This window comes from Strongylocentrotus purpuratus, unplaced genomic scaffold (assembly GCF_000002235.5).
Source record: "Strongylocentrotus purpuratus isolate Spur 01 unplaced genomic scaffold, Spur_5.0 spur5_scaffold_19, whole genome shotgun sequence".
Lineage (NCBI taxonomy): Eukaryota > Metazoa > Echinodermata > Echinoidea > Camarodonta > Strongylocentrotidae > Strongylocentrotus > Strongylocentrotus purpuratus.
This window is the reverse complement of record NW_022145604.1, coordinates 13,158,477-13,184,643: the sequence shown is the minus strand read 5'-3', so window position 1 is coordinate 13,184,643 and position 26,167 is coordinate 13,158,477. Positions and strand designations below refer to the sequence as shown.

General features: G+C 36.8%; 1 protein-coding gene across 2 annotated transcripts; it reads right to left on the bottom strand.

The window, feature by feature from the left end:
* On the bottom strand, positions 1-25,767 carry LOC586192 (Ste20-like protein kinase). 2 transcript variants are annotated; one of them, XR_971422.2, is made up of 14 exons: positions 25,623-25,767; positions 18,398-18,510; positions 17,108-17,216; positions 15,617-15,758; positions 14,156-14,321; positions 13,124-13,225; positions 11,577-11,710; positions 9,480-9,597; positions 7,336-7,524; positions 5,817-5,929; positions 5,032-5,153; positions 4,486-4,547; positions 2,105-3,836; positions 1-1,906 (listed from the first exon to the last, which is right to left on the bottom strand). XR_971422.2 is itself a non-coding variant. In NM_001170816.1 (13 exon segments), coding segments are annotated over 13 exon segments (1,551 nt in total).
* Positions 25,768-26,167: the final 400 nt, after the last annotated feature.

Below are 26,167 nucleotides of genomic sequence, written 5' to 3'. Positions count from 1 at the left end.
TTGATTCATGCCGACTGTCAAATTTATTTGCAATATTGGCACACGTGGATTACATTGAAAAAAATAATTAGATAAAGAGCTATCATGCAAATGTAATAATCAAAATAATTATAATCTACACTAATGTTGTGGCACATTGCTGAACTAAATGTATATGCGATTCTAAAATAAATCTGATTTGTATATGGCTTTGCGTGTGTATAACAAAGGAAGGGAAAGTTTTACCAGGATCTTAAAGATTCCTAACCCGAAATTAATTACTTTCAGAATGTATTTTAATTCCAGGTGAAAGTCCTATTCAATTACTTGAAAGCTATGGTGTAAATATAGAAATCAAAGAGTTAACTACTAATGCATTTCATCATGAAAATAAAATAGTAAAATTAATGTGATTCTATTCACGAATGGAAGATATTGTATAGTTTTAGTGATTTGTACACCTTTGAAGTTGTTTTTCTTTCTTTTTACTACATCTACATGAAACAAAATTGATTATGATATGTATATGATATCAATGTAACCTCACTTAAAGTTCAGGTTCCAGAAAAGAAACGCTTCCTACTTATCAATTATACTCAGAATACACATGCAGAATCAGACTCTTAAAGGACACATCTCAATCATATTGAAACATAAAAGGGAAGACACACAAATAAATCAATGCTAGCAAATAAAGTTTTACATAGCAACAGAAAAGAAAAGTTCTAGGTAAACTGTACAAGAATTAACCTTATTATATAGCTGAAGCTTCACAGCTGATTATAAGTGCTTATTTCTATATGAAAGACTTTAAGTAAAAAAAAAATAAACAAAACAAACATATCATGAGCTCAAACAGCTATGAAATCATTCCATAGGGTATAACATGCCAATTGCTATTACTGATCCAATAATGCAGATTGAATTCGTTATAAAACTACACCTCACCTTAATTAATTTCATATCCCGCAAAATGAAGATTAAAGATTGAGTGGAATTTTCTTTCAGGTTCCATAAAACATAATGGGATTTTTCCTCAAGAAAAGAGTACCCACATGTGACGTCATACTGGGTAAGTTGGTGATCACACAATCCCCAAACTCTGACTTTGCCCTGACTACCACTTACATGTACATAGCCCTTATTTTAATGTCAAGCAATGTTTAGAAACACTTCAAGTACCTGAAACTACATGTAAAGCACCAAGTTTTGCCTTCCCACAAGACTACTTTGGACTTGGAGTCATGTGTGCTTTCAAATGCTCAATATGCACAAATGAAAGTGCTGGCAATGTGATTTTAGAGTTTACCAACTTCCCGTGGCTTACAAACACCTCCAAAGGACTATCCTTCAACAAAAATTAAGGTTAGTTATGCATAGTTCAAGGTAATTTTTCTTTCTTTTGACTAAAAAATACTTGCCGCCATAAGCCAAAAGAAAAATGACAGTGCTTCTTTACTCTTTATCCACTATGAATGAAAACCCTGCACAGCCAAAAAAAATTAGAGTAATATAGTACACATATGTACATATCACTCAAATCCTACCATGCACCGAGACGCTCCAGTAAAAATTATAAACTGGTATATGACTGCTAAGTGACTGGTATATCAACATTTTCTGAGGGGCTTAACCCCAAAGAAAATAGTTACTATGCTTGTCCCCGAAGTGAATACATAATTTAACCAGTGCCTAAAAAACAGTGCATGGTATATTTGATTTATATCCTTTATTTATAAAGCTGAAAATGTCATTGAATAACCAGTTTTGTCCGAAGAAATGATCACGATGACAAGAAATATGAGATAATTTCGAAGATTTAGGGGCTAACTTCATAGCTCAGTCACATTAATGCATTGTAGGCCAATACAGCTTTACAACAATTAAATGATGGAATTTCAACACAGCATTGACAGCATTTCAACACCTCAGTGATAGCATTTCAACACCTCAGTGATAGCATTTCAACACCTCAGTGATAGCATTTAAACACTTCAGTGATAGCATTTCAACACTTCAGTGATAGCATTTCAACACTTCAGTGATAGCATTTCAACACTTCAGTGATAACATTTAAACAGTTCAGTAATAGCATTTCAACACCTCTGTGATAGTGTTTCAACACCTCAGTGATAGCATTTCAACACCTCAGTGATAGCATTTCAACACCTCTGTGATCGCATTTCAACACCTCTGTGATCGCATTTCAACACCTCTGTGATAGCATTTCAACACTTCAGTGATAGCATTTCAACACCTCTGTGATAGTGTTTCAACACCTCTGTGATAGCATTTCAACACCTCAGTGATAGCATTTCAACACCTCTGTGATCGCATTTCAACACCTTTGTGATCGCATTTCAACACCTCTGTGATAGCATTTCAACACTTCAGTGACCGCTTTAGAACACATCAGTAAAAGTGCTGCAACACCTCAGGAGTAGTAATTTTAAACACTGTAGTGCTAACTTACACCTCGCATCCCCTCAGTGGTCATTTGGTTATAAAACACCCACAAGTAGGAATAAAACACCTAGCATTGACAGCTCTTTGACACCTGAATTTAACACATGACAACACCTGTAGCTTGACATTCAGTATAAGGTTGAAGATATAAAAACACCTTTGCAATAATTTTACACCACCACAATCTAGTGTTTTAAAACCAGTTTCAGTTTAACATGACCTGAATGGCAGCTTGTCGGTCAGTATAAAGATGAAGATAGAAAACACTGAATAGATAGCATATAACTTTACAATGCTTGCATTATAACCTTAGTTTCCACTTTACAACTTCTCTAATTAGTCTATTCAATACCTGTGTTGGTTTTCTAATAATTAGGAGATAGCCTTATATTATTTTAGTCTTGTAGTCACATTCTTGTTGACCCCTCAGTGTTAATTTCCGAACACCCCAGTGTTAGCTTTGCATCACTAATCCCCAGTTATAGATAAACAGTTTGAGGATCTACAGCTTAAAGCTCGATCCAGGAATATCATTCACTGATAATATATGCACGTATACATATTAAGGTAGCTTCGCGAAATGAAGTGGCACGAAAGAAGCGTCTGGAATGCAAATTGCACAGTTGTTGAAAAAAAATCTTATTCTGTTCATGTAGAACCATATAATTAGGACACAAAGCTAGTAATTCCATCAACTACCTTGATTGAATTTTACCAAAAACTGTCATCGAGGCAAGTTGAATTACAACTTTTCTTCCACAGATGTCATGTACTATTATGCTCCAGATGCGTTTTTTGTGGCGCTACATTTTCCCCCAAGCTACCTAAGTGACTGACTTGGTTTCAAACCCTATAAATATAAAATAAATGAGATATGCAAATCACATTTTACATGTCTGTATCTCTTAGTATAGAAACCATGCAGGGGCCATTCTGGAGGTAAGCTTTAATTTTTGTTTACATCCTAAAACATTGCTTTTGGACATTCATTTACACACGAGCTTTGACAGAGGCACGTCTCTTTGAGAGAGTTTACAGCACCATGTCTGAAACGGGCTAGGGTTATACAGACACATAATTACAATGTAAAGCGCTTAGAAACGTAGTATTCAACGCTATACAATTGTGACTATTATCATTATTGTTATCATACACACCTATTTTTAGTGGGTTCATGACAATTAGCAATGCGTGATTCAATACCATTCTTCTTTAAGAAGCTCTAACTCTTATAAATTCTCTATACATCACATATTTTTTTTAATCCTGTGTAGTTTCCGCCCTTTAAGTTATTCTTTAGGGTTTGGAAAGCAAGACTAACTGACAGTGAGCTGAGCAAAACCTATAAGAGCCTTATCATCTGGCACTTCATTCACCTCACATCCAGAGTTCTAAATAAAACAGAGACAAATCGGGGGATAAATTGATTAATTGGTAAAATGTTGAAGTTTAAAACAGAAAGACAAGGTTGATTTCAAGATTACATTTCATGAAAATTGTTGTCAAGGTCACCTGATCCACAAGGTCAATTTCAAGGTCAAATCTTAGGTCAAAAGTACCCCAACATGTACCAATTTTCAAAATGATGGCAGATGATAGATCTGGAACACTAATGGAATTCCCTTTCCAACAAAACCAATTTTCTGAAGATTGACTCATTAGTTCCTGAGATGTAAGGGTTCAAAGTTTTGCCGAAAATCTAATAATTTGGTGGGCCGTATCTCCTAAACCCCTCACCTGATTGACCTAAAATATAAGATTTGGTGCTGTAAAATCACACTCACCAAGTACACTAAGTTTCATCAAAATAAAAAATGGTTTGATTAAAACCATTGGGTGATTTGACATGGAAATACCCTAGAATATCTTGAAACAGAGTGCTTTATTACAATGATTTCAACCATTTAAGAACTTGAGATAAGTAGTAGCACTGATTTTGAAGAGCCTTTAGAATTGTGCCCCAATTTCAAAAGGTACCAATTCTTGACTAAGTATTACACTAGCATCAAGTGGGGTAAATAACAAAAACAGGGCACTTACCAGTCTGAACGTCATGGATTTACATTCACGATTCTGAACAACCTTCTCTAGGTTTGCTGCAACTGTAAAGAAAAGAAGAAATTCAAAACAAAATGAGATTTTGCAACAGATGCTGTCAGATCCTTTCCGGCCAAAAGCAGATTTACAGTGCTTTCAACCTTTTCTTGACTACCACACCTTCTTCATCAAGTTTAAAAACTGTACAGGAAGAATTAAAATGTTGATGGCAAACTTCAAATTAACCAAGCTACACATATATTTTTTTCCCATTCAGGCATGCTTATCCCTACATGCAGTATTTGTCAGACCCAAATGGCTTGTTTACAAGGGTTCAATAAATGCACATTGTACTTTGTCCCCCCTCTCCTCCTCCTCACTCCTCACTCCTCCTCCTCTTCCCCCTTCTTCTTCCTCCTCCTCCATCCTCCTCCTCACTCCTCACTCCTCCTCTTCCCCCTTCTTCTCCTTCTCCTCCTTTCCTCTTTCCTCTTTTTCTTCCTCCTTCTCCTCCTCCTCCTCCTCCTCACACATCATCATTCTACTCACCTACGATGACATCCCTGCCGTCAACCAGGCCTTCCTTGACCAGTTCCTGGGAGAGACCATTGGGTGTGTCTTGGCCCGCTTTAAACTCAAACCTGATGTCATGCAACTCCTTAGATGCATTCCTGGGGGGTGGGAAAAAAATGCAAGAGTCAACATCAGAACATTATCAATGATATGACAAAAACAATGATCATGATGATGATGATGATGATGATGATGATGGAGATGATGATGGAGATGATGGTGGTGGTTGTGGTAATGATGATGATGATGATGATTCAGATCAGATGGTGGTGGTGGTTGTGATGATGAATATGATGATGATGGAGATGGTGGTGGTGGTTGCGACGATGATGATGATGATGACACTCTTATTCTCCTACATACTCCTATAACAGCGCCATGTACCCCCCCCCCCCCCCCTTTCCCGGGCTGCTATCGACTCAAGCATTCATGCTTTATGATCTTGGTAACTATTACAGTGATGAGGATGATGGCAGGATAATGATGATAAACGATGATAACAATTTATGACTGTAATGATAAAGAAACTAGTAATGTTGATGAAGATGATGATGGGGATGGTTATAATGACTACAGTGACGGTGATGACGGGTAATGATGAAGATGATAGTACAGATGATGACGGTGCTGGTGATGATAAAAGTGACGACTATGATAATGGCGATGATAATGGCGATGATGATGATGGGAAAAGCCTGCTTGTTAATCAAGCATTGATCAGAAAAGAAACGCTCAGATACTGGAGGAGATAAAGAACTAACCTGAGCCTGAGGATGAGGCTTAAGGGCGGGGTTTGGTCTCCTCCATCTGAGATCTGCTCCGTCTCTCCGCTCCGAGGGGCATCCACAGTCTTGACATCCTCGTCCTTGATACTCTATGGTCACATCACAAGAAAGTTTCGGTTTACAATCTTTGTCACCTTCGTGCCACTTGGTTGGTTTTAATAAAGGCATCGTTTAACAATGTTAAATCTAAGATACATGGCTCTACATGTTATCAGTGTATGTGTTATGGTGTAATATTGAAGCCCTAAAAAAATTGCGCTTCAAAATGATCATGAAGTGCCTAGAAAAAGTGAAAACAATGTTAAATCTAAGATACATGGCTCTACATGTTATCAGTGGCTGTGTTATGGTGTAATATTGAAGCCCTAAAAAAATTGCGCTTCAAAATGATCATGAAGTGCCTAGAAAAAGTGAAAAAATGTTTGAGTGACCGGTTTTACCTTACCGGTACTCATTTTCCCTGAAAGACTGTAGTGTTATAAATCCAATCATAAATATCTTGATAATCAGACAAGCGATCGGCTTGTAAAAGTCATGGGATTCCTGACTGACCTAAAGGTTTACAATTATGATTGCAGCATGAGATAAATCAAGGACTTTATATCAGAATCTGAGACAAAGTTACCCAATCCCTTTAAAATAATCATGTAAAACAATTTTTCACAAGTCAAGTTGTTACTTCCTATTCTGTGTTCACTACAGGATTGTGCGACAAGAGCCCAGTTTATCAATGTCCTAACAGCCTATTCATAAAAAAGTGTCATGCTATAAGGGAAGTTCTTTCCATAACCTAAAAGCTTGCCTAAAGCTTGTTTAAAGGGTCAATCACAGTCCCCAATGGTGACATGGACAGAAACAGACTCCTGATAGGCTTCATAAATCAAACTTTAATGCTATAGAAAACAGTATATCTATTATCTTTAGAGCCAGTCACACTGTCCAAGAAGATTTTAATACTTAGAATCTTCCACGGGGCTTGCGAAAATATAAAGTACATCCACTTTACCAAATCTATATAGATGAAAAGGGCAAATTTACCCCGGAAGACTATCATGCATTCAAGGGGGCCTCTTATCATCTTGTCACTTGTAAGCTGATCTTTAACAGCATGACTGGCCCAAAAGATAGCAAATATGGGTCAACCACGCTATCCATAAGGGCCGCTATTCAGAAAGACCATTGTTCATAAGGACCGCTTTCCACAACACGTGACAAAATGAATGGCGATCCTTTTTGAAAAGCTGCCCTTATAAATAGCGAGCAAACCTGAGACAATTTTCCTTGCTATTCATAATGACCGCTATCCTTAACACGTGACTAAATGAATAGCGGTCCTTATAAAGAGCGAGCAGACCCCGCAAATATATTGTTTGTAAGATTCCATTCATACAGTTACTATAATACACCACATATAGTTTTTCACCACCGTTTCTGGGATGAAAAGTCCAGAAACTTGGATACATTTTGTAAACCTCTCAATCGGAAGCAATATTACCTCGGTTTCTGTCTTGGTGCCCATCTCATTCTCCAGATCCTCCTTGTACTGCGCACGGACCCTCGGCGATCGTCCGATGCTTGCCGACTTGCCCTCCTCGCTTTCCGCATCCAGTTCCTCATCTGACCATTCCCAGGCTCCGTCGACTGTCCTGTGCAGACGGCCGCTTGACCCCGGCACTCGCTTGACCTGTCAGATTGAGGTTGACCATTGGTTTGGTGAATCTTTGAATTCTCTTTATCGAATAGAGCTCTCTGAACTCTCCTTATGCATAGAAAATAGTCTGATTTTCAGACCCTTGTAGGCCTATCATGTGGTTATACGTTTTGTGGTGTGCAAAGTTTCAGTCAGCTTAATTCTGACCATTAAAAGAAGCATTTATTGCTACAAAAGCTCATATCCTTTACATCTCATTTTATGTATATTATTACCAAAGAAAAAAAAGTCAGTCAGTCACTCAATAGTGTCTGACAGTGATTTCCAGATAGTAAACAGGTTTACTTCAACAAGTTGAATACTAGGACACTGCTAATGTTTAAATTTCAGATAGGACATACTGTACATGACATATTCATATTTCCTGCAAAGTACATGTACTACAGAATTCAATGTTGGCTGCAAAAGGATACACTACCTTTAAAACCCCACTGCACTCCCATAATTAACGTTGTATCAACCGCACTTCTTATACACGGTACACAATTTTTTTTTTTTTTTTTTTTTTTTAAAGTTTTGATTTATGCCCCTCCACCTGGCGCTATGCCTGGCAATGTCTCCCAGCTCAGTAATCAGAGTGTTGACTCACCACTCGGAAACAAGAACAACACTCAAATTTGTCTGTCATCTTGGTTTGAAAGTAATCTTTCTGATAGATCTCAATATGTAGTTTATAATAATAATTCCTCCAATTTTTCTTCTATTACACGGCATACCACAAGGTTCTATCCTAGGTCCTCTACTGTTTTTTAATTTACATTAATGATCTTACACATTCAGCTGCACCTCCCAGTTAAATGAAAGGCCTTCCCGCGTGTTATTTTTTAACATGGACCTGGCTTGCTGCCGACAGAGTCGGCAAAAAAAAAACAAAAAAAAAAGACCAGTTATGGTCATGTGATTGCATTGTGAAAGAAACATTGTGGAATCGATCAGAAAAGGTTGATCATCTAACATATAAGTATTGGTGTGTACTGCAAGATCTGGAATCATCAAAATGATAAGAAATTTGGCCCAGTCTTCGTAAAGTTTCAAGCACTGTACACAGAAAGATGTATATGGGACTATATTTTTATCATCATGTATTAGTCAAAACATATTCTCTCACATGATTGGTAACAAGAGCTTCCATTTCATTTTTTGAAATTGGGGCGTTTCCAATACTGGTCTTTACCTTTAATACACGAGGGCGGTTTATACATCGTTAATTACGGTACTTATAGCTACTTGCACTCTCTATATAGCAAACAATACCTTATCGGTGCCTGTTGGTCCCCCATGATCCCCTCTTTTTCTTATGTTGATTGAGAGCTGATTTGATGAGATAACCACCTGTCAGTGACCTTGCAGGTAGGTCTACTCCCCCCTGGCCAAAGTAGTGCAGACGGGCTTTAAAGATACTATGATCCTTTTGCAGCCAACAATAAATTCTGTAGTACTTTGCAGGAATTATGAATCTGTCATGTATGTCCTATCTGTGAAATTTAAACGTTAGGAGTGTCCTTATATTCAAATTATGCAAGGAAACCTGTTTACTTGCTAGACTTCATTGTCACTAGTGTCAGACACTATTGAGTGACTGACTGTCTTTTTTTCATCTTTAGTAATAACATACATAAAATGAGCTATGAAGGGTACATAAGCATTCGTCTACATCAATAACCCACTTCCTGTAATGGCCAAAATTAAACTGATTGAATCTTTGCGCAGCATAAAACGTACGACCATTTGGTCGTTATCTTTCAAATGCTGTTGGAATTTAACCTTTTCATTTTTTTTGGCCTGCAAATGGGACACAGTAGCCAGAGCGATAGTGGATGAGTATGCTGCAGAAGTCATCTCCCTCCCCACAACCAATGAAAGATGATGAGAAGGAGAAGAAGGAGAGGAAGGAGAGGAAGGAGAGGAAGGAGAGGCATGGGACTTACATTTTGTTGCTGGGCTTGTCTGACTTTGAGTCCTTCTTGAATGAGACTCTCAATGAGGTACTTCTTGTCCCTGGCTTTCTTGAAGAATTGACTCTTGAGCAGTTCGGAAGCAGTAGGTCTGAAAAGAAAGAGATTCAAGTATTTGAGCAATGACTCTTGAGATATATGTGTGAGTTAGTCATCATTTGTTAGGTCAATAAAAAATTTGTTTCTTGGTTTTATGAAGAATTGACTCTTGAACATTTCGGAAGCAGTAGGTCTGAAAAGAAAGAGAACAGATTCCTTGAACAATGATTCTTGAGATATATGTTCCTCTGTGAGTTAGTCATCATTTCATCATCCCGACACGGCACTAATATCCTTTGGCAAGATATTTACCTGCACTTGCTACTCTCCACCCAGGTGTTAAATGGGTACCCGGTAGGATGCGAACGTTCATGTGGTTGAACGAGCAAGTGTGCGCCTGTAAAATGGCGACTGGCTGGAATGCTCCCCAGGGAGTGGAAAATGTGCACACATTGTGTGCGGGTAAGCATGAATCCGATAACCGAGGTAATAATATATCTGTAAAGCGCTTAGGTACATCGTTGGATCGGTGTATTGAGTGCTATATAAAAACCGGATTATTATTATTATTATTATCATTTGTTAGGTCAATAAAAAAACTTGTTTCTTGGTTTCTCAAAAAATCTACTCCTAGTGCACATCTGAAGCAGTAGGTCCAAAAAGAAAGAGATTCAAGTCTTTGAGCAATGACTGTGGCAATGAAAAGCATACCCATTTGCTAAACTTTGTGTAATATAAATTTGGTTATAAGGTACTTCTTGTCCCTGACTTTCTTGAAGAACTGACTCTTGAGTAGTTCAGAAGCAGTAGGTCTGGAAAGAAAGAGAACAGATTCCTTGAACAATGACTCTCGAGATATATATGTGATTATCATGCTCCTCTTTGAGTTATTCTCCATCTGTTAGGTCAATAAAAAAACTTGTTTCATGGTTTCTTGAAGAATTGACTCTTGAGAAGTTTGGAAGCGGTAGGTCTGAAAAGAAAGAGAACAGATTCCTTGAACAATTATTCTTGAGATATATGTGTGAGTTAGTCATCATTTGTTAGGTCAATAAAAAAACTTGTTTCTTGGTTTCTCAAAAAATCGACTCCTACTGCACATCTGAAGCAGTAGGTCCAAAAAGAAAGAGATTCAAGTCTTTGAGCAATGACTGTGGCAATGAAAAGCATACCCATTTGCTTAACTTTGTGTAATATAAATTTGGTTATAAGGTACTTCTTGTCCCTGACTTTCTTGAAGAACTGACTCTTGAGTAGTTCAGAAGCAGTAGGTCTGAAAAGAAAGAGAACAGATTCCTTGAACAATGACTCTCGAGATATATATGTGATTATCATGTTCCTCTGTGAGTTAGTCATTATTTGTTAGGTTAATAAAAAAACTTGTTTCATGGTTTCTTGAAGAATTGACTCTTGAGAAGTTTGGAAGCGGTAGGTCTGAAAAAGAAAGAGAACAGATTCCTTGAACAATTATTCTTGAGATATATGTGTAATTATCATGTTCCTCTGTGAGTTAGTCATCATTTGTTAGGTCATTAAAACACTTGTTTCTTGGTTTCTTGAAGAATTGACTCTTGAGCAGCTTGGAAGCAGTAGGTCTGAAAAGAAAGAGAACAGATTCCTTGAACAATTATTCTTGAGATATATGTGTAATTATCATGTTCCTCTGTGAGTTGGTCATTATTTGTTAGGTAAAAAAAAACAGTTGTTTCTTGGTTTCTTGAAGAATTGACTCTTGAGCAGTTCGGAAGCAGTAGGTCTGAAAAGAAAGAGAACAGATTCCTTGAACAATTATTCTTGAGATATATGTGTAATTATCATGTTCCTCTGTGAGTTAGTCATCATTTGTTAGGTCATTAAAACACTTGTTTCTTGGTTTCTTAAAGAATTGACTCCCAAGCACCGACTTCTGAAGCAGTAGGTCTGATAATGCTAACAAAGACTTAATGTATGGAAAAAAATCTCAATTTGACAAACTGACCAAGAACATTAAATCTGTAAGACATCATTGAACAAGTGCCATTATTATTATACCTCTTCGTCGGATCCTTTTGTAGGCATTTTGAGATCATCTTCCTGAATTCCTTGCTGTATTTCTTGTACTCGTCTTTGTTTTCTGAGCAAGAGTCCAGGTTGGGTGGCTCATTTTGTAGAGTTAACATCAGTACCTGAAAACAAGAAAAAGACAGGGTAGAGTAACCTAGATTGTACACCAAAGTGATTCATTACACAAATCAATATATTCAAAATTACACCGCCGAGATATCTATTAAACACACACAGACACAGTAACTTACGGAAATTCATCCCAAAATCTTCCTAAAAACCTTAATTCTGCCACAAAAAAATGAAATATACATGAAGGTACACTTGGCCTGGTGAAAAGAAACGGTGTTAACTTAAATGAGTGGAAAATCCAAAAATATCAGGTTTAACCTGGAGGTTTTGTTTATCACAAGCCATGATACCGCGATGCGGGCACTGAAAAATGTGTTTACATAAATCACATGACATGTCAGGTGACCTCCCACTTTATTTCCTTTTTTCATGGTATGCCCGTACAGTTGCTCGTTTATTTTTCTTGGGCTTGCACGCTCTACGAATCATGGTCCCGATGCACCAATCCTGGCGCTTAGGTTAGGTGTCGCGAAAATGCAATTTCTCTCCCCCTCCCCCCCCCCCCCCCCCCCCCCCCCCCCCCCCCAAAAAAAAAAAAAAAATTTTTTTAAAAATATGGATATATTTCAGTTATAATGTACAATATTTTAATTTAAATTTTAATTACGATACAGTATTACAACATTGAGAAAAATCAATGTTGATTTATAAAATAGAGCTCCAAAATATTTTTGGGTACAAATCATGGCTCCCTTACCCTACAATCAGAAGAACCAAAAGGAGGAGGAGGAGGAGGAGGAGGAGGAGAAGAAGACATTTTTCTTTTATACTGCATTCAAGGACTGCAGTTCCTCACAATGCGCTTCATTACCATTTACAATGTTTACAATCGTTAAAAAAATGTACCTGGAAAAAAATAGAGCTTCCCTGAGAAGAAAAAATTGACTGTATCGTGTATAGTACAAACACTAGCAACTCTGCATGTGTATAAAGAGTGCATCATAGCATGGGGTAATAAAAATTTCATACTGCACTAATCCAATTGATAAACTTTAAAGGGCAATCAAACGCTTGTAGTTACTTCATTGGTATGGAAGCAGAAAAATAAGAAAAAGGTTGAGGGAGACTATTCCAGTCGGACACCACTCTGTTGCTGAAAAAGCATTTCCTTAGGTTTAGACGAGACCTTTCCTTGAAAATCTTTAGAGAGTGTCCTCGGGTTCAAGTATTGAGTGATAAGGTGAAGAAGTGACTTGGGTCCAGCCTTGCTGTGTACGGAGGCTATGTGTAGATAGGCGGCATTCGCTACAATGTGCTTTTATTTATCGTTTCCCATAACCTTTTGCTTGTTTACCGTAACGCCATAACAAGAGCATTAAAACCGTAAAAAATATGGCGAAACCGTAACGGTTGGCTTCTCTGATATAATCGTTTCTAATGTTTTAGATCTTAGATAACAATACCTTCATAGCAGGAAACTTGGCATAGGGTGCTGCCCCTGTAGCCAACTCAATGGCAAGTATGCCAAAACTCCAGATGTCTGCCTTGAAGTTATATCCAGTCACCTTTAAATAAAAAATAAATAACAAAAAAGATTTTAAAAATGATTTGATTCAATAATGGCTTTATTTTGACAATGCTTTGGACCCAAAAGGATGAATTTTGCATTATTCATGAATTTCAGAATAATATTTCGTATAAATACTTTGTAACATTATCGATTGCATTCAAAATCATATGACAAATTACATTTACTCAAGAATACATAGCTTGAGAAAATTTAAAAAATCATTGTACATGGTTGTACATAATTTATGTACATGATTAAAAATATCTAAAAGATGGAATGGAATTGTTTAAGGTGTAAAATTCATTACTATCACTGATTTTCTTCAATGAAATTATACTGTTAGAGCCTATGTTTATGAAGAAAAAAATAACAGGCAAATTAAACAAATCATTTGAAAAGCTTTCTGTTCAATGATTAAGCACGGATCTAAAATAATATATAACTATAAGTTCTATGCTACATTGTACATAAAGTACAAACAAAATGTACATACTGTATTCATATACTTGTGGTTATTGGGTAAAAATATAACACTTTCATTATATTGTACACCGATCAAAGTGTGGACTATATAATGATAAATAATAAGAAGTGTTTTCAGAATTGAATACCTGTATATGAAATCGATGCTCATCTAAAATTGATTACTATCCAGCAACACGATTCATAATTTTTTTAAATTTTAAAAGCAGTTTCCTGTTGATCGAATACTTTTGTATTCATTGTAAGGAAAACACCATTAGATATCTTCAGTTTTTAATTTGTTTTTAATACTATTGATTTAAATGCAACATCAATAATAAGTATAAAGATGAAAGTCACATATTATGCACACTATAATGTTTTGAAGATTGTAGACATTCGAAACAAAAATCATTTCATTTTGCCCCTTCTAGTGATAAGAATTTGACCTTTGAACTCTCACCTGCTCCATGACCTCTGGGGCCATCCAGCAAGGTGTACCCACGAAGGTCGTGCGAACTTTGTCACGGGAGAGGTCACCACCGGTCGCGATCCACGAGCTTACACCGAAGTCAGCGAGCTGGACTGTACCATCTGAGCCCAAGAGGATGTTTCCTGCTTTAATATCCCTATCAGATATAATGGATTGGTCCAAGTTAAACAGGATCAATAAGAAGGGATGGAATACTCCATTATGAAAAGGGTGAATTTTTGTGCATCACAGCAGGAAAATACAAGTGTTTAAATTTTGCTTCAATGCCCTTTTGGGGGAACAAATTGGATGATTTTCTACCTGTAGAAGAGAATGGATTGGTCCAAATCTGACAGTATGAACAAGTATAGAAGTCATAATGGTATATTCTATTTTGAATGAGGTTACTACTTCTGTTTGACTAAGCAAAAGAAAATGAGGGTTTAAATTAAGCTGCAATTCTCTAATATGGAACTGAAGCATATATTCCCCGATTTTATATCCCTACAGGAGGAAGTGGATTTTTTTTCAATTTTAACAGGAACAATCAATGGCTATGGATGCCAAGGTGAAAACACAACATTGATCAATTCAGCCCATGAAAATGGGTCAATTGACAAGTAAATTGTTAAAGGGAAATGAAACCTTGATAGTAAACTTTCTAGAGGAAAGCAGAAAAATCAGAGAAGTAGACTGGTGAAAGATTGAATGACATCAGTAAAAAAAAGTTAGAAAGTTATGATTTGTTTTTAAGTTTTCATTACTTAAGGTATGGGCTCTTCAAATTGGCTGAATCTTTAATGTCTCTGTGATGTAGTGCGGACAACTTTCCCATCTGTTCCAAAAAACAAATTCTCAAAAATTGTAATTTTTCAGAAATGTTTGATTCAGGGTCTTTTATCTTCAGGGGACTTATGATAACATTTGCTTATCCATAATAAATTTTTAGTGCCCCAAGAGAGAAGACACTAGGGAGAAAAACAGAAATTAAAGATTTTTTCTCTCACAGCAAATAAGAGAGTTATCTGCTACTACATCACAATCCACTTTAACAAAACTGCCGATTTGAGATTTGCATAGACTTAGTAGTCTCATATTTCAAACATTCATAACTTTCTCATAATTAGTCCGATTTATTTCAAACTTTCACCATTCTGTTCATCTCATTTTTCTGCTTTCATACAAATGAACTTACTACAACGGTTGGATTTTCCTTTAAAGCCTGTCTGTACTAGTTTGGCCAGGAGGGATTAGACCAACCAGCATGGTCACTGACAGGTGGCTATCTCATCAACTCGGCTCTCAATTAACATAAGAAAAAGAGGATCATGGGGGACCAACGGGCACTGCTTAGGCATTGTTTTCTATATAGAGGGAGCAAGTAGCTACAAGTAGTACAGTGGGGCTTTAAGTTGATCAATGAAATGTCGATGGAATTTCTTATAATCTTACCTATGGAGTTGACCATTTTCATGGAGGTAGTCTAGACCTTGTAACGTTTCCCTCAGGATGGTAGCAATGACAGCCTCCTCAAAGAGACCACCCTTTCCTTTCCCTTTCTTCATCATGTACTTGATAAGATCGAGGCACGAACCTGACAAAAAAGGCAAAGATGTAAACACTGTACCAAACAACTTTCATGATTTTAGATGATATTAGTGCCCTTATTTTACTTATTCTGATACTAGAGGGAATTTTGTTAAATTTTACAGCAATTGCATGAGATGAATTTGTATTGGTATTTTGTATTGTATCAATAATATCCTAAATGTTTAATATTTCAGGCCTTATGTTCATTTTGATCTAGTTTTAATTTTATTTTTTTCCTCAATCTCTTATGGTATGTTATTTATATAATGTCTTTGTTTTCTTCAATGTATTCTATTTGTTTGTAAATGTTTGTATGTACAGGGCTCTTTTGTTAAGAAGGCCTTTGGCACTGAAAAGACTACCCTGTTTTTAAATCAAACTGAATAAATAATCCTAAACAATGTATAAACCAGAACTTTAAAAAAAAAAGAGAATATGACCATGATACAGTCAAACCTGCTAAATTCAGCGACCATCTGTCTATAAGGACCACATCTTTTGTTTCCCTTGAATAAGGTTACTCAGTGAAACCTGTACTAACCTGTACATAAAGACCAACTGCTTATAAAGACTACTTTTTATGTGACCCTTGAGCGGTCTTTATGAACAGATTTCAATGTATACATGTAGGCTAATTTGAGCCCCAAAATTAATTGTACCTCCTTGAATTAATTGCAACTAGTGACTTAAAGATACCTGCAGATACGATGCATGATAAGATATGATTAATTGCTGCAAGATTGGGATACATGTACAATAGATTTTTATGATTGACTGTAAATCAATTTTTGTTATAGGGTTCTGAGCAGAGTAGTGCATTAAATAGAGGAGATGAGTAGGCCCAGTTGGTCCAGCGTTTGCCTGTTGAATCAGGAAAGCAACCAGGGAGTCAATGGCTTTAAGTCCTCTCCAGGGGACTTGGCAATGGGGATTGATGCCTTTCCAAAGGTCACTAGTGCATCAACTTGGTTTTGAACCAGATACCTTTCAGTTAGGATACCACTGCTCTTACAGTGCCTTTCCAAAGGGCACTAGTGCATCAACTTGGTTTTGAACCTGGCACCTCTCAGTTAGGAAACCACTGATCTTTAATATAGTGCCTTTCCAAAGGGCACTAGTGCATCAACTTGGTTTTGAACCTGGCACCTCTCAGTTAGGAAACCACTGATCTTTAATATAGTGCCTTTCTAAAGGGCACTAGTGCATCAACTTGGTTTTGAACCAGGTACCTTTCAGTTAGGAAACCACTGCTCTACCACTGAGCCATGATGCCAGTGGAAATCAAATTTCTATGTAACTTGTTTGCAAAAACCAAATAAAATATCTTGTATCTTGTATCTTGTAAGAACTTACCAGCTTCCAACAGCCTCATAACTAGCCAGATCTCATCTTTCACCACAAAGGAGGTGAAGTACTGTACCACGTTGACGTGTTTACACAAACACATGGCCTGGATCTCTTTCTAAACGAACAAAAGAAACAAACAACAACAACAACAATCAATAACTGATTTGTCCCGATTTATGTTTCTTGAGAACGTAACATATTAAACCTTACATCTACAAGTATTCAACAAAAACCCTTATTCGACCAGTCCACCTTTCATTCTGGAGTTACATGTACATGTACTGTACAAAGAACACAAACATATCATATTCACAAGGGGTATGAATAATTTAGTTGTTAAATGTATATTTTTCTTTAATTTTTCTTTAATTTTTCTTTAATTGCTATATTATTCCAATAAAATTAAAAATCGGTGTGTTGGCTCAGTCAGAAGAGCGTCCGTCTCACAACCGAGAGGTCGTGGGTTCAAACCCCGGCCGCCTCATACCAAAAGACGTTAACAGACGGGAGTTGCTGCTACCTTGTTTGGCGTTCAACAATATAAAGGGATAGAGCAAAGGCGCTGCTCAGTGGCTGCGGGCTCATGATCAATTAGGCAAAAAGAATTTCTTAATAGCTATGTTTAAAAGTTAAGAAATTGACAATTTTGTTTGAAAACAGTGATTTCCAAGCCTCTCAACGTGTTGCCAATTTGAGTATTTTAAAAGCTGATTTTTTTTTTTTTTTAATTCCTGTAATCAAACACAATATGGCCACACAACATAAATGAATGGAAATGAATGCAGAAATGTTTGCCCTTTCTACTCGTGCCTCTGGTATGTTTAGGACTCTGACTCAAAAGTTATTGAGCCAAACCAAAACATGTGGAATGTTTGTCTTGAGAGGGTTTTTTAAAAGATAAAGTTGAGTTCTGGTCATGCGATTGCATTGTGAAAGAAACGGTGTGGAATCGATCACAAAGAGTTGATCATTTAGCATGTAAGTATTGGTGTGTATTGCAAGGTTCTGGAATCATCAAAATGATAATAAATTTGGCCAAGTCTTGGTAAAGTTATAAGCACTGTACACAGAAGGATGTATATGGGACTACACGAACAAGTGACGTCAAAATCTGTCCCGATTTTTACGATGTTACATGCCATATTTAGAATATGAAGGCATTTGAAGAGCCATGCTTTTCAGGGAACATGTTTTATCTGATGTTCTTCCACCCTTGCATAATAACAATGATATAAAGCTCACAAATTATTTGTCACCTCTTCCCAGAACTCAACCTTCTCTTTTAATCTCTCTTACCGCTAGTTCTTCCATGGTGGTGTTGCACTTCTCCAGATTGATCCTCTTGATGGCGCACTCCTCATCACGAGGAATGCAGACTGCTTTGTGGACGGTCGCGGTAGCTCCATGACCTGTTGGTGACACGTGAAATTGCCGAAATAATATCAATAATAAATAGATCAAGCTTATTAAAACTGCTTTGCCTTTTAATATGTATATGTTACGAGTGAGGGCATTAGTAAAAATTACCCACACAAGGTACCTTTAGAACAGTCAAACACTCCCGATGCAATAGCCGAGGGTGTTTGGACTGTTTTGAAGGTACAACTGTACCAAGTGTGGGTAATTTAACTAATGCCCGAACTAAATGATGTGTATTATTTGTTTTATATGATGATGTTTTATTTGTTATATAAAATGACGTTTTATAACATGATTTTACTAATGACCGGTCATAAGTATTTACACCAATGACCGGTCATTAGTAAAACTAATACGTGTTAGGCAAAATAAATGCCTGGTCATGTGTATGCTCTCAACCAATCATTTGATTATGATCCGCTTCATCATCTTTAAACTTGCATATTGTACATGCAGGTTAAAGTAAACATTTATTGGAAGCCTGCTGACTCCCAATAAATTCATGAAGATTCATACTATACTATAACAAGTCACGAAAATAGATAAAATTGTTGATCAATTTCTTTTATAAAGTGAGGAAATATCCATGAAAATTTACAGAAAAAGGAAATATAGGTAAGCATTTAATAGAAAGTGAAAGAGACAAAAAATGTTTATAGTCAATAAGAATGACACACAGTAATTTGATTACAGAAAGGTTATACCTATTGTGTCTACCTAAACAAGTTCTAGTATACATGTACATATGTTTTGTATGATCTTGCTTAAAATACACATAATTATCCTCTTGTAATTATTTTCCAATAGTACAGGTCAGGGCTCAAATTAATTTTTTGTCCACGGGGGCTCTTCCCCCCCAAAAAGAGCCCCCCCCCCCCGTGAGCCTTCTCACGGGGGCTCTTTTAGTACTGACTGGGGCTCTTTTTTATACAAATATCCATTGAATCGGTACCTATGATACTCCTCAATTATTTGCTATTTCATCATTATCATTTCAATCAGCATTTTCCCTCTTACAAATTTACAAGCTACATAGCTGTTACTGGCCTGTGTATACAATATATACGCATACAACACTGATCTTTATGATGTCTTTAACGTGACATATCTTCTTCTCTCCTTGCAAACGAGAAAGAAAACAAGGTCATTAAAAGGGATTAAGCGACAAATAATGATTGTGATTCAAATTGATGCGAATATTTGTTTGAATAAACAAAAAAGAAAACAAGGTTATTTAATAAAAGAATCATGCGACAAATAATCATTGTGATTCAAATTGATGCAAGGATTTTTTTTAATAAGCAATGCTTTTCACCCGAATCTTCTTTGTAAAAACAACTTTTACAAATCTCAGCCATGCTTACTGAGTTGAGACGTTCCATTCAATGTAAAATACTCATTAAAGAATACACTTCTCCTAATCTGAAAGTGATCTTACAACACAGAGGCAGATTTGCATGGCTGAGATTTGTAAAAGTCGTTTTTACAAAGAAGATTCTGGTGAAAAGCATTGCTTATTCAAAAAAATCCTTGCATCAATTTGAAGCCCCATTTAAAGCCCCACCGACAGAAATATTATGATGTTTATGGAATACACGTATCTTAATAAATTTTGACATGTACATGTACATGAACGCTGGGTTTACCTACAGGTGTACATACATGTACATGTAAGGTCTGCACTTTTTTCAAAGACTAGAATGAAAAGTAAATGTACATAGTCAACAACCATGTTAGTCTGATGTTCACCTATTTTAGACCCTGAATTTCAAACTTATTTTTAAAATGCTATGAAATGCCAACTTAACATATTTAATTCATTATTTATTTCTAAATACAAATACCAGATTGATAAATGAAAGCAAAATGGAACAATCTGAATCATGACCCCCCAAAAGGACAAATATCTGCCAAACAGTGACTCCTACCTGTATTCTAAGGTTTTGGGAGGTATTCTTCATGACTGAAATATTTGATGGGACAAAGAGAATCAGGACAAAAAGAATCGGGAAAAAAATCTCTCTAATTGTGACATGTCATGTACATCCAGTTCTATTGTAAGCTTTCTGTGAGTAGCTTCCTGACTGAAAAGTCACCATGTAAAGTTATGTGACGTGATGAAAAAGATTGGAGAAAAGAATCTGTCAAACTGTCACATAAAATTTCTGGTTCTATTTACATTACAGAGAATCACTACTGAAAATGCATAATAGAGTGAGTGGATACAAAGAGAGACAAAAATTTGTCAAACTGAACGACAGCTTGCTCTATTTTAAGCTTTATGCAATTTGTTTCTATGACAGAGATCAAACCAAAGCAACAACAAAAGAGAAGGGAAGAGAAGAAAGAATAAACACCTCACATCTGATTCTATTTGATCTTTTCTATAATGTGGGTCAAACACAATAAAATTCTTGTTTTTCACAATTTCTGATGACTGTGCAAACTGAAGTGGATTTGTGTGTGAAAGACTACGATAGCTGTCATGTACACCCTCTTTTTTAAATTAATTGAATATTTCAGGGTTTTCAAAAGAGAGATAATTTTGAATTGCAATTGCTTGTATCCCACAGTGAAATCACTCAATGTTTCAGTTATATATTAATAATAATAATAAATAATAGTAGTAGCTACTTGTATAGCATACAGGTCTACCTTTCTGTGTACATGGCACTTCAAGAAAAATACATGTAACAAACATGAAAAAGAAAAAACAAAAAACAAAGTTCTCCTAGACATACTAAATTAGAATATTTATATTTTACTTGTGGAATGTGCATTTAAGGGGAAGTACACCCTGATATTAAAGGTAAAGACCAGTATTGGAAATGCCCCAATTTCAAAAAATGAAATGGAAGCTCTCATTACCAATCATGTGAAAGAATATGCTTTGACGAATACATGATGATAAAAAATTTGCCGGGAAACCGTCTACTAATTCATATATGTTGGTAAATTTGTTTCTCTCATGGTCTGTGAGGGATATAGGGTAGTCCCATATACATCTTTCTGTGTATAGTGCTTGTAACTTTACTAAGAATGGGCCAAATTTCTTATCATTTTGATGATTCCAGAACCTTGTAGATGCTAGATGCTAGATGATCAACCTTTTCTGATCGATTCCACAACGTTTCTTTCACAATGCAATTGCATGACCATAACTGGTCTTTACCTTTAAGTTGGTCTTAATAGAAGCACAAAATGAAAGGATCTGTGAAAGTCAAGCAAAATCCTATTAAAAATAAGAAAATTATGAACTTTTTAAGTTGTCATCAGTGAAACACAAATTGGCAGCAGTGTACACAAACAGTAAATGTACCGGTAATCTTGCAAGTTCCTCTCCAATTTGCTCTGTACAGAAATCTTAAACTTCAATTTTCTTTGTTATTGATGATCGACTAGATTTTTTCCATACAGGATTTGAATAATAATAATAATAATAATGTAACTTATATCGCGCCAAATCCACTCTGTGGAGTGCTCAAGGCGCGTGTAAACAGGAAAAAAGATCAAGACTTGAAAAGAAATGTTTTGAGATGAGTTTTGAAAGAATCAGAGGATAAACATTTTTTGATGTCTTCAGGAAGGCCATTCCAAAATAGTCTAGTAGCCTCCTGAACACATACAGAATCAGATGATATAGATACAGTAACTGAATAACAGATTAAACAAGAAAAACCCTCACGCAATCTACGGTCATCTTCACAATTAAAGCTTGTGTCTACTTTGGTGTCAACTCTTTCTATGGTCATCGCTCTTTCTGCAAGACTTCTGCTGAACTTTGGAACAAACTACCTTTAAACACACATAAAATGAGCTGTAAAGGTACATATGAGCATTTGTCTACATCAATAACCCACTTCTTGCAATGGCCAAAATTAAACTGATTGAATCTTTGCGCAGCACAAAGCGTACAACTATTTGGTACAAGGGTCTGAAAATCAGACTGATGGTCGTTATTTTCCCACAAAAAACCTTTACAAGCCCTTTCCTTTTGAGGGAAGTTTTAAATCAGTATTATCTTTCAAATACTGTTTGAATCTAACTTTTTCTTTTTTTTTGCCTGCAAATGGGACATACAGTGTACCTGTAAGGGGGTGTTCTGATTTTTCTGAAAGAGATGGAAAGTTCAATCTAAGGGGGTTTCTGTGGTCTTTGAAAGGAGAACATAATGGGGGCAGTGCCATTTAATTTCAAGGGATGGATTAGAGTTATGATCGCCCACGACGGCTATGCAGGGGCCCTAAGGGGGACCCGTGGACCCCATTAGTAAAGAGAGGAGTGGTTCCCGCTGTTGTATAAAATTGACCTTGGGAGAGAGGGTGAGTTACAATCGCTCAAGACGGTCATCTGATTTGTCAGACCCTTGTACCAAATGGCCGTACGCTTTGTGCTGCGCAAAGATTCAATCAGTTTAATTATGGCCATTACAAGAAGTAGGTTAATGATGTAGACAAATGCTCATACCCTTCACAGCTATTTTATGTATGATTTTACCAAAGAAAAAAAAAAGTCAGTCAGTCAGTCAATAGTATCTGAAAGTGAAGTGTACAAAGTAAACAGGTTTCCTTGCATAATTTGAATACTAGGACACTGCTAACATTTAAATTTAACAGATAAATGACATACGGTATTCATAATGTCGCAAAGTTGTACAGAATTTGATGTTGGCTGCAAAAGGGGTACACTGCCTTTAAAGCCCGTCATTACTAATGGGCCAAAAGGGATTAGACCAACAGCGAGGTCACCGACAGGTGGCTATCTCCTTAACTCAGCTCTCAACTAACATAAGAAAAAGAGGATCATGGGGGACCAACAGGCACTGATTTGGGGAGTTTTCTATATATATAGAGGGAGCAAGTAGCTACAAGTAGGACAGTGGGGCTTTAATACTAGACACATATTCAGTGGGACAGAAAGGATTAACCCTGCACTGAATAGGGAATCTTGCTGCATGTACATGTATTATAAACATCGCTCCAGTGATCTCGAGCCAACAGACAGCAAGAAATTGTGTAAATAATAAAAAGTCCACAGGAGTGTTTGTTAGAAGCTTAAACTACTGTACATAAAACTCTCACTCTCCTATTAAAGGACAATTTATGCAAAAAAGTTGCCTTCGGAACCACTTTATCTTTACTGATGGGGTGCAGGGGGAGAGCCTTTGATGGGAGTGGAGCCCCAGGAAGTTTTTGATTTTTTTCCAGATTTCTTAAATTCCTTTTGCTTGTTTTAATTTTTCTTCAAAATTCCTTGACCCTTTCAAAATTCTCTATTTACTTAAAAATACATGTAAGGCAGTTGGAGACACTGTTCTAGTCAGTCCGAATCGGCATGCCCTGCGGTTTGGACTTTAAGAAGTCCTGTTTTAGAGTATGCACTATGCACCAGCTCCATCGCGAGAGTGCAAAGGCAACTACAATGTACATGCCGTGTACGTAAAAATGCCTGTTTTTGCATTACTAATTTGATACTTATTTTACAATAATAGCAATAAGAGTAAAAAAGCACATGCAGGGAGTTCACTAAATTCAGAGAACTCTGTGAGTACACATCAGTACACTACATTAATCGCTATACAGTAAGCATCAAATTGGCAATGCGAAAAACAGCATTTTCATATAAACAGCATGTACATGTATTTGTGTTTGAGGCAGAAACAACATTGCAAACTCTCGTCAGAGGTCAGCATTTTTGTAATTCAAAATAAATCACCTTTTATTAGTTCATTATTATCATGAATACATGGAAGGTAAGCAAAGCGCATCATTCCAGACTTCCAGTAACAAATTTCCCTTAATTTTTTTTTTTTTAACCGATTTTAAAGTGCTCAGTACTAAGACTATGACTAAGAAGGAAGAAGGGCGCTAGTTCAGAATCATATCCAGACTTTGACCCGTATCTTCGGCTAAAAGATACCAAAAATCAACTAAATCTTTATCAATAAGCGAGTTCGTAATTAGGATCTGCGCATGGGCAGATAAAGGTCATTCGTACCCAAATTGTAAAACCATTGAGACGAATACTCGGATCGTGCTCATGAAAGTTATGTAATCAGTATTCATTTATGCACCAACAGTACATTTATCTGATACACAGGTGGAAATATTCTTCTCAAGAGGCAAACAAAATGTTTTCATGAAGCACCTCCATCCCTTTGGCAGTGATTTTTCTAAAATGCACATGTGGGACGTATCCATCGTGTAAAAGATCTGTGGATATTTTGGGGTCATGCGTTCTAGAGCTATTTATTTACGAACTCACTTTTTGTTCAAATAATAACCGTAATGATGATCAATCATCGTCATTATGTAAATCACTTTACATGTTCATGAATTTAATGAGGGTCTGAGATTACTCTCGCTAACTTCATGCACGCGAGCAGGGTGCATGTGCGCGCCCGCACCCCACCGTCGGTGCATCGTGCAGACGTTTGCAGTGAAACAGTGTACATGATAAATATAATGTCTTTGATTTTAGAAAAAAACTTCAAAAGAGACAAGAAAATTGACAAGAAACAGGTGAGAAACAAAACAACTTAATAAGATTTACGGGACAAGAATGGATACGAAAGTACGCTAGCGCCTGCATCTGAACTAGCGCCGAAAGAAGAGTCCAGGTCACGACAACGTCCACTACTCCCGGCCGTCTCTATAGCGCAACCCAAAGCCAGTGTGCACAGGTGCAAGGTTCATCTCACAACATCTGGTGCAGAAAGGGGGGGGGGGTGTTTACGAACTTGTTTATTATACTTTTTAGGTTTCCTTTACAATTAAGGCTAGGTTTATTAATATCATATTTCATATTGTCACCAGAGCTAGACCTAAAGCTTAAAGTAAACCTCTGCTACCCCCGGGGCTACCCTTTAGCTAGGCGACCTGTCATACCGGGCTAGCCTGGAAACTGCAACAGAGTCAACACACATGATAAGACTATCAAGAGTAGACCTACAGCAATACAGGATAGGCCTACAGCCGCCACTGCACAGCCCACACAGGGCACACAGCTTAGCTCAGCACCATCTCTTATCAAATCCAGGCAAACAACTTTACATTTCCTGCCTCAAAATTGATTTCAACAACAAAATGTAATGGACACTTACCTAAAACCGTTTTGATTTCATAGGCTTCCCTTATATTTGGCCATGGCTGTGCAGATGGTGTTTCAGAGGCCGCAGCAGCGCCAGAACTTCCAGTTGCAGTCGCCATTTCTTCCTTCCTTCTTTCAACTCCAAGTTTCGGTTCGGTTAACCGGTCAGTACCGGCGTACGCGTACGTGAAGTTTGATATTCGATATTCAAATATGGATGGGGGTTCGGGTTCCTGTTGCCTATGAATGCATAACAGAATATATGAGGGAAACTGAAAATAGTTCAACTCGCCCCGAAAAATTGAGGTTATAATGAACAAAGGGGTATTAAATATGTGCTTTCTCTCTCCATATCTATAGCTCCGCCCTGCAGGCCCTCTCTCTCTCTCTCTTTTCTCTATTAGATACCCCTCTCTCGTTCTCCTCCCCTCCTTTAATACCATTTCAAGCTTCCTGCATGTTGCCTAATATAAATGCATACCAGAATATACGAGGGCAACTGAAAATATTTCAACTTTCCCCGAAAAAATGCGGTTATAATGAACCCTTTATTACATT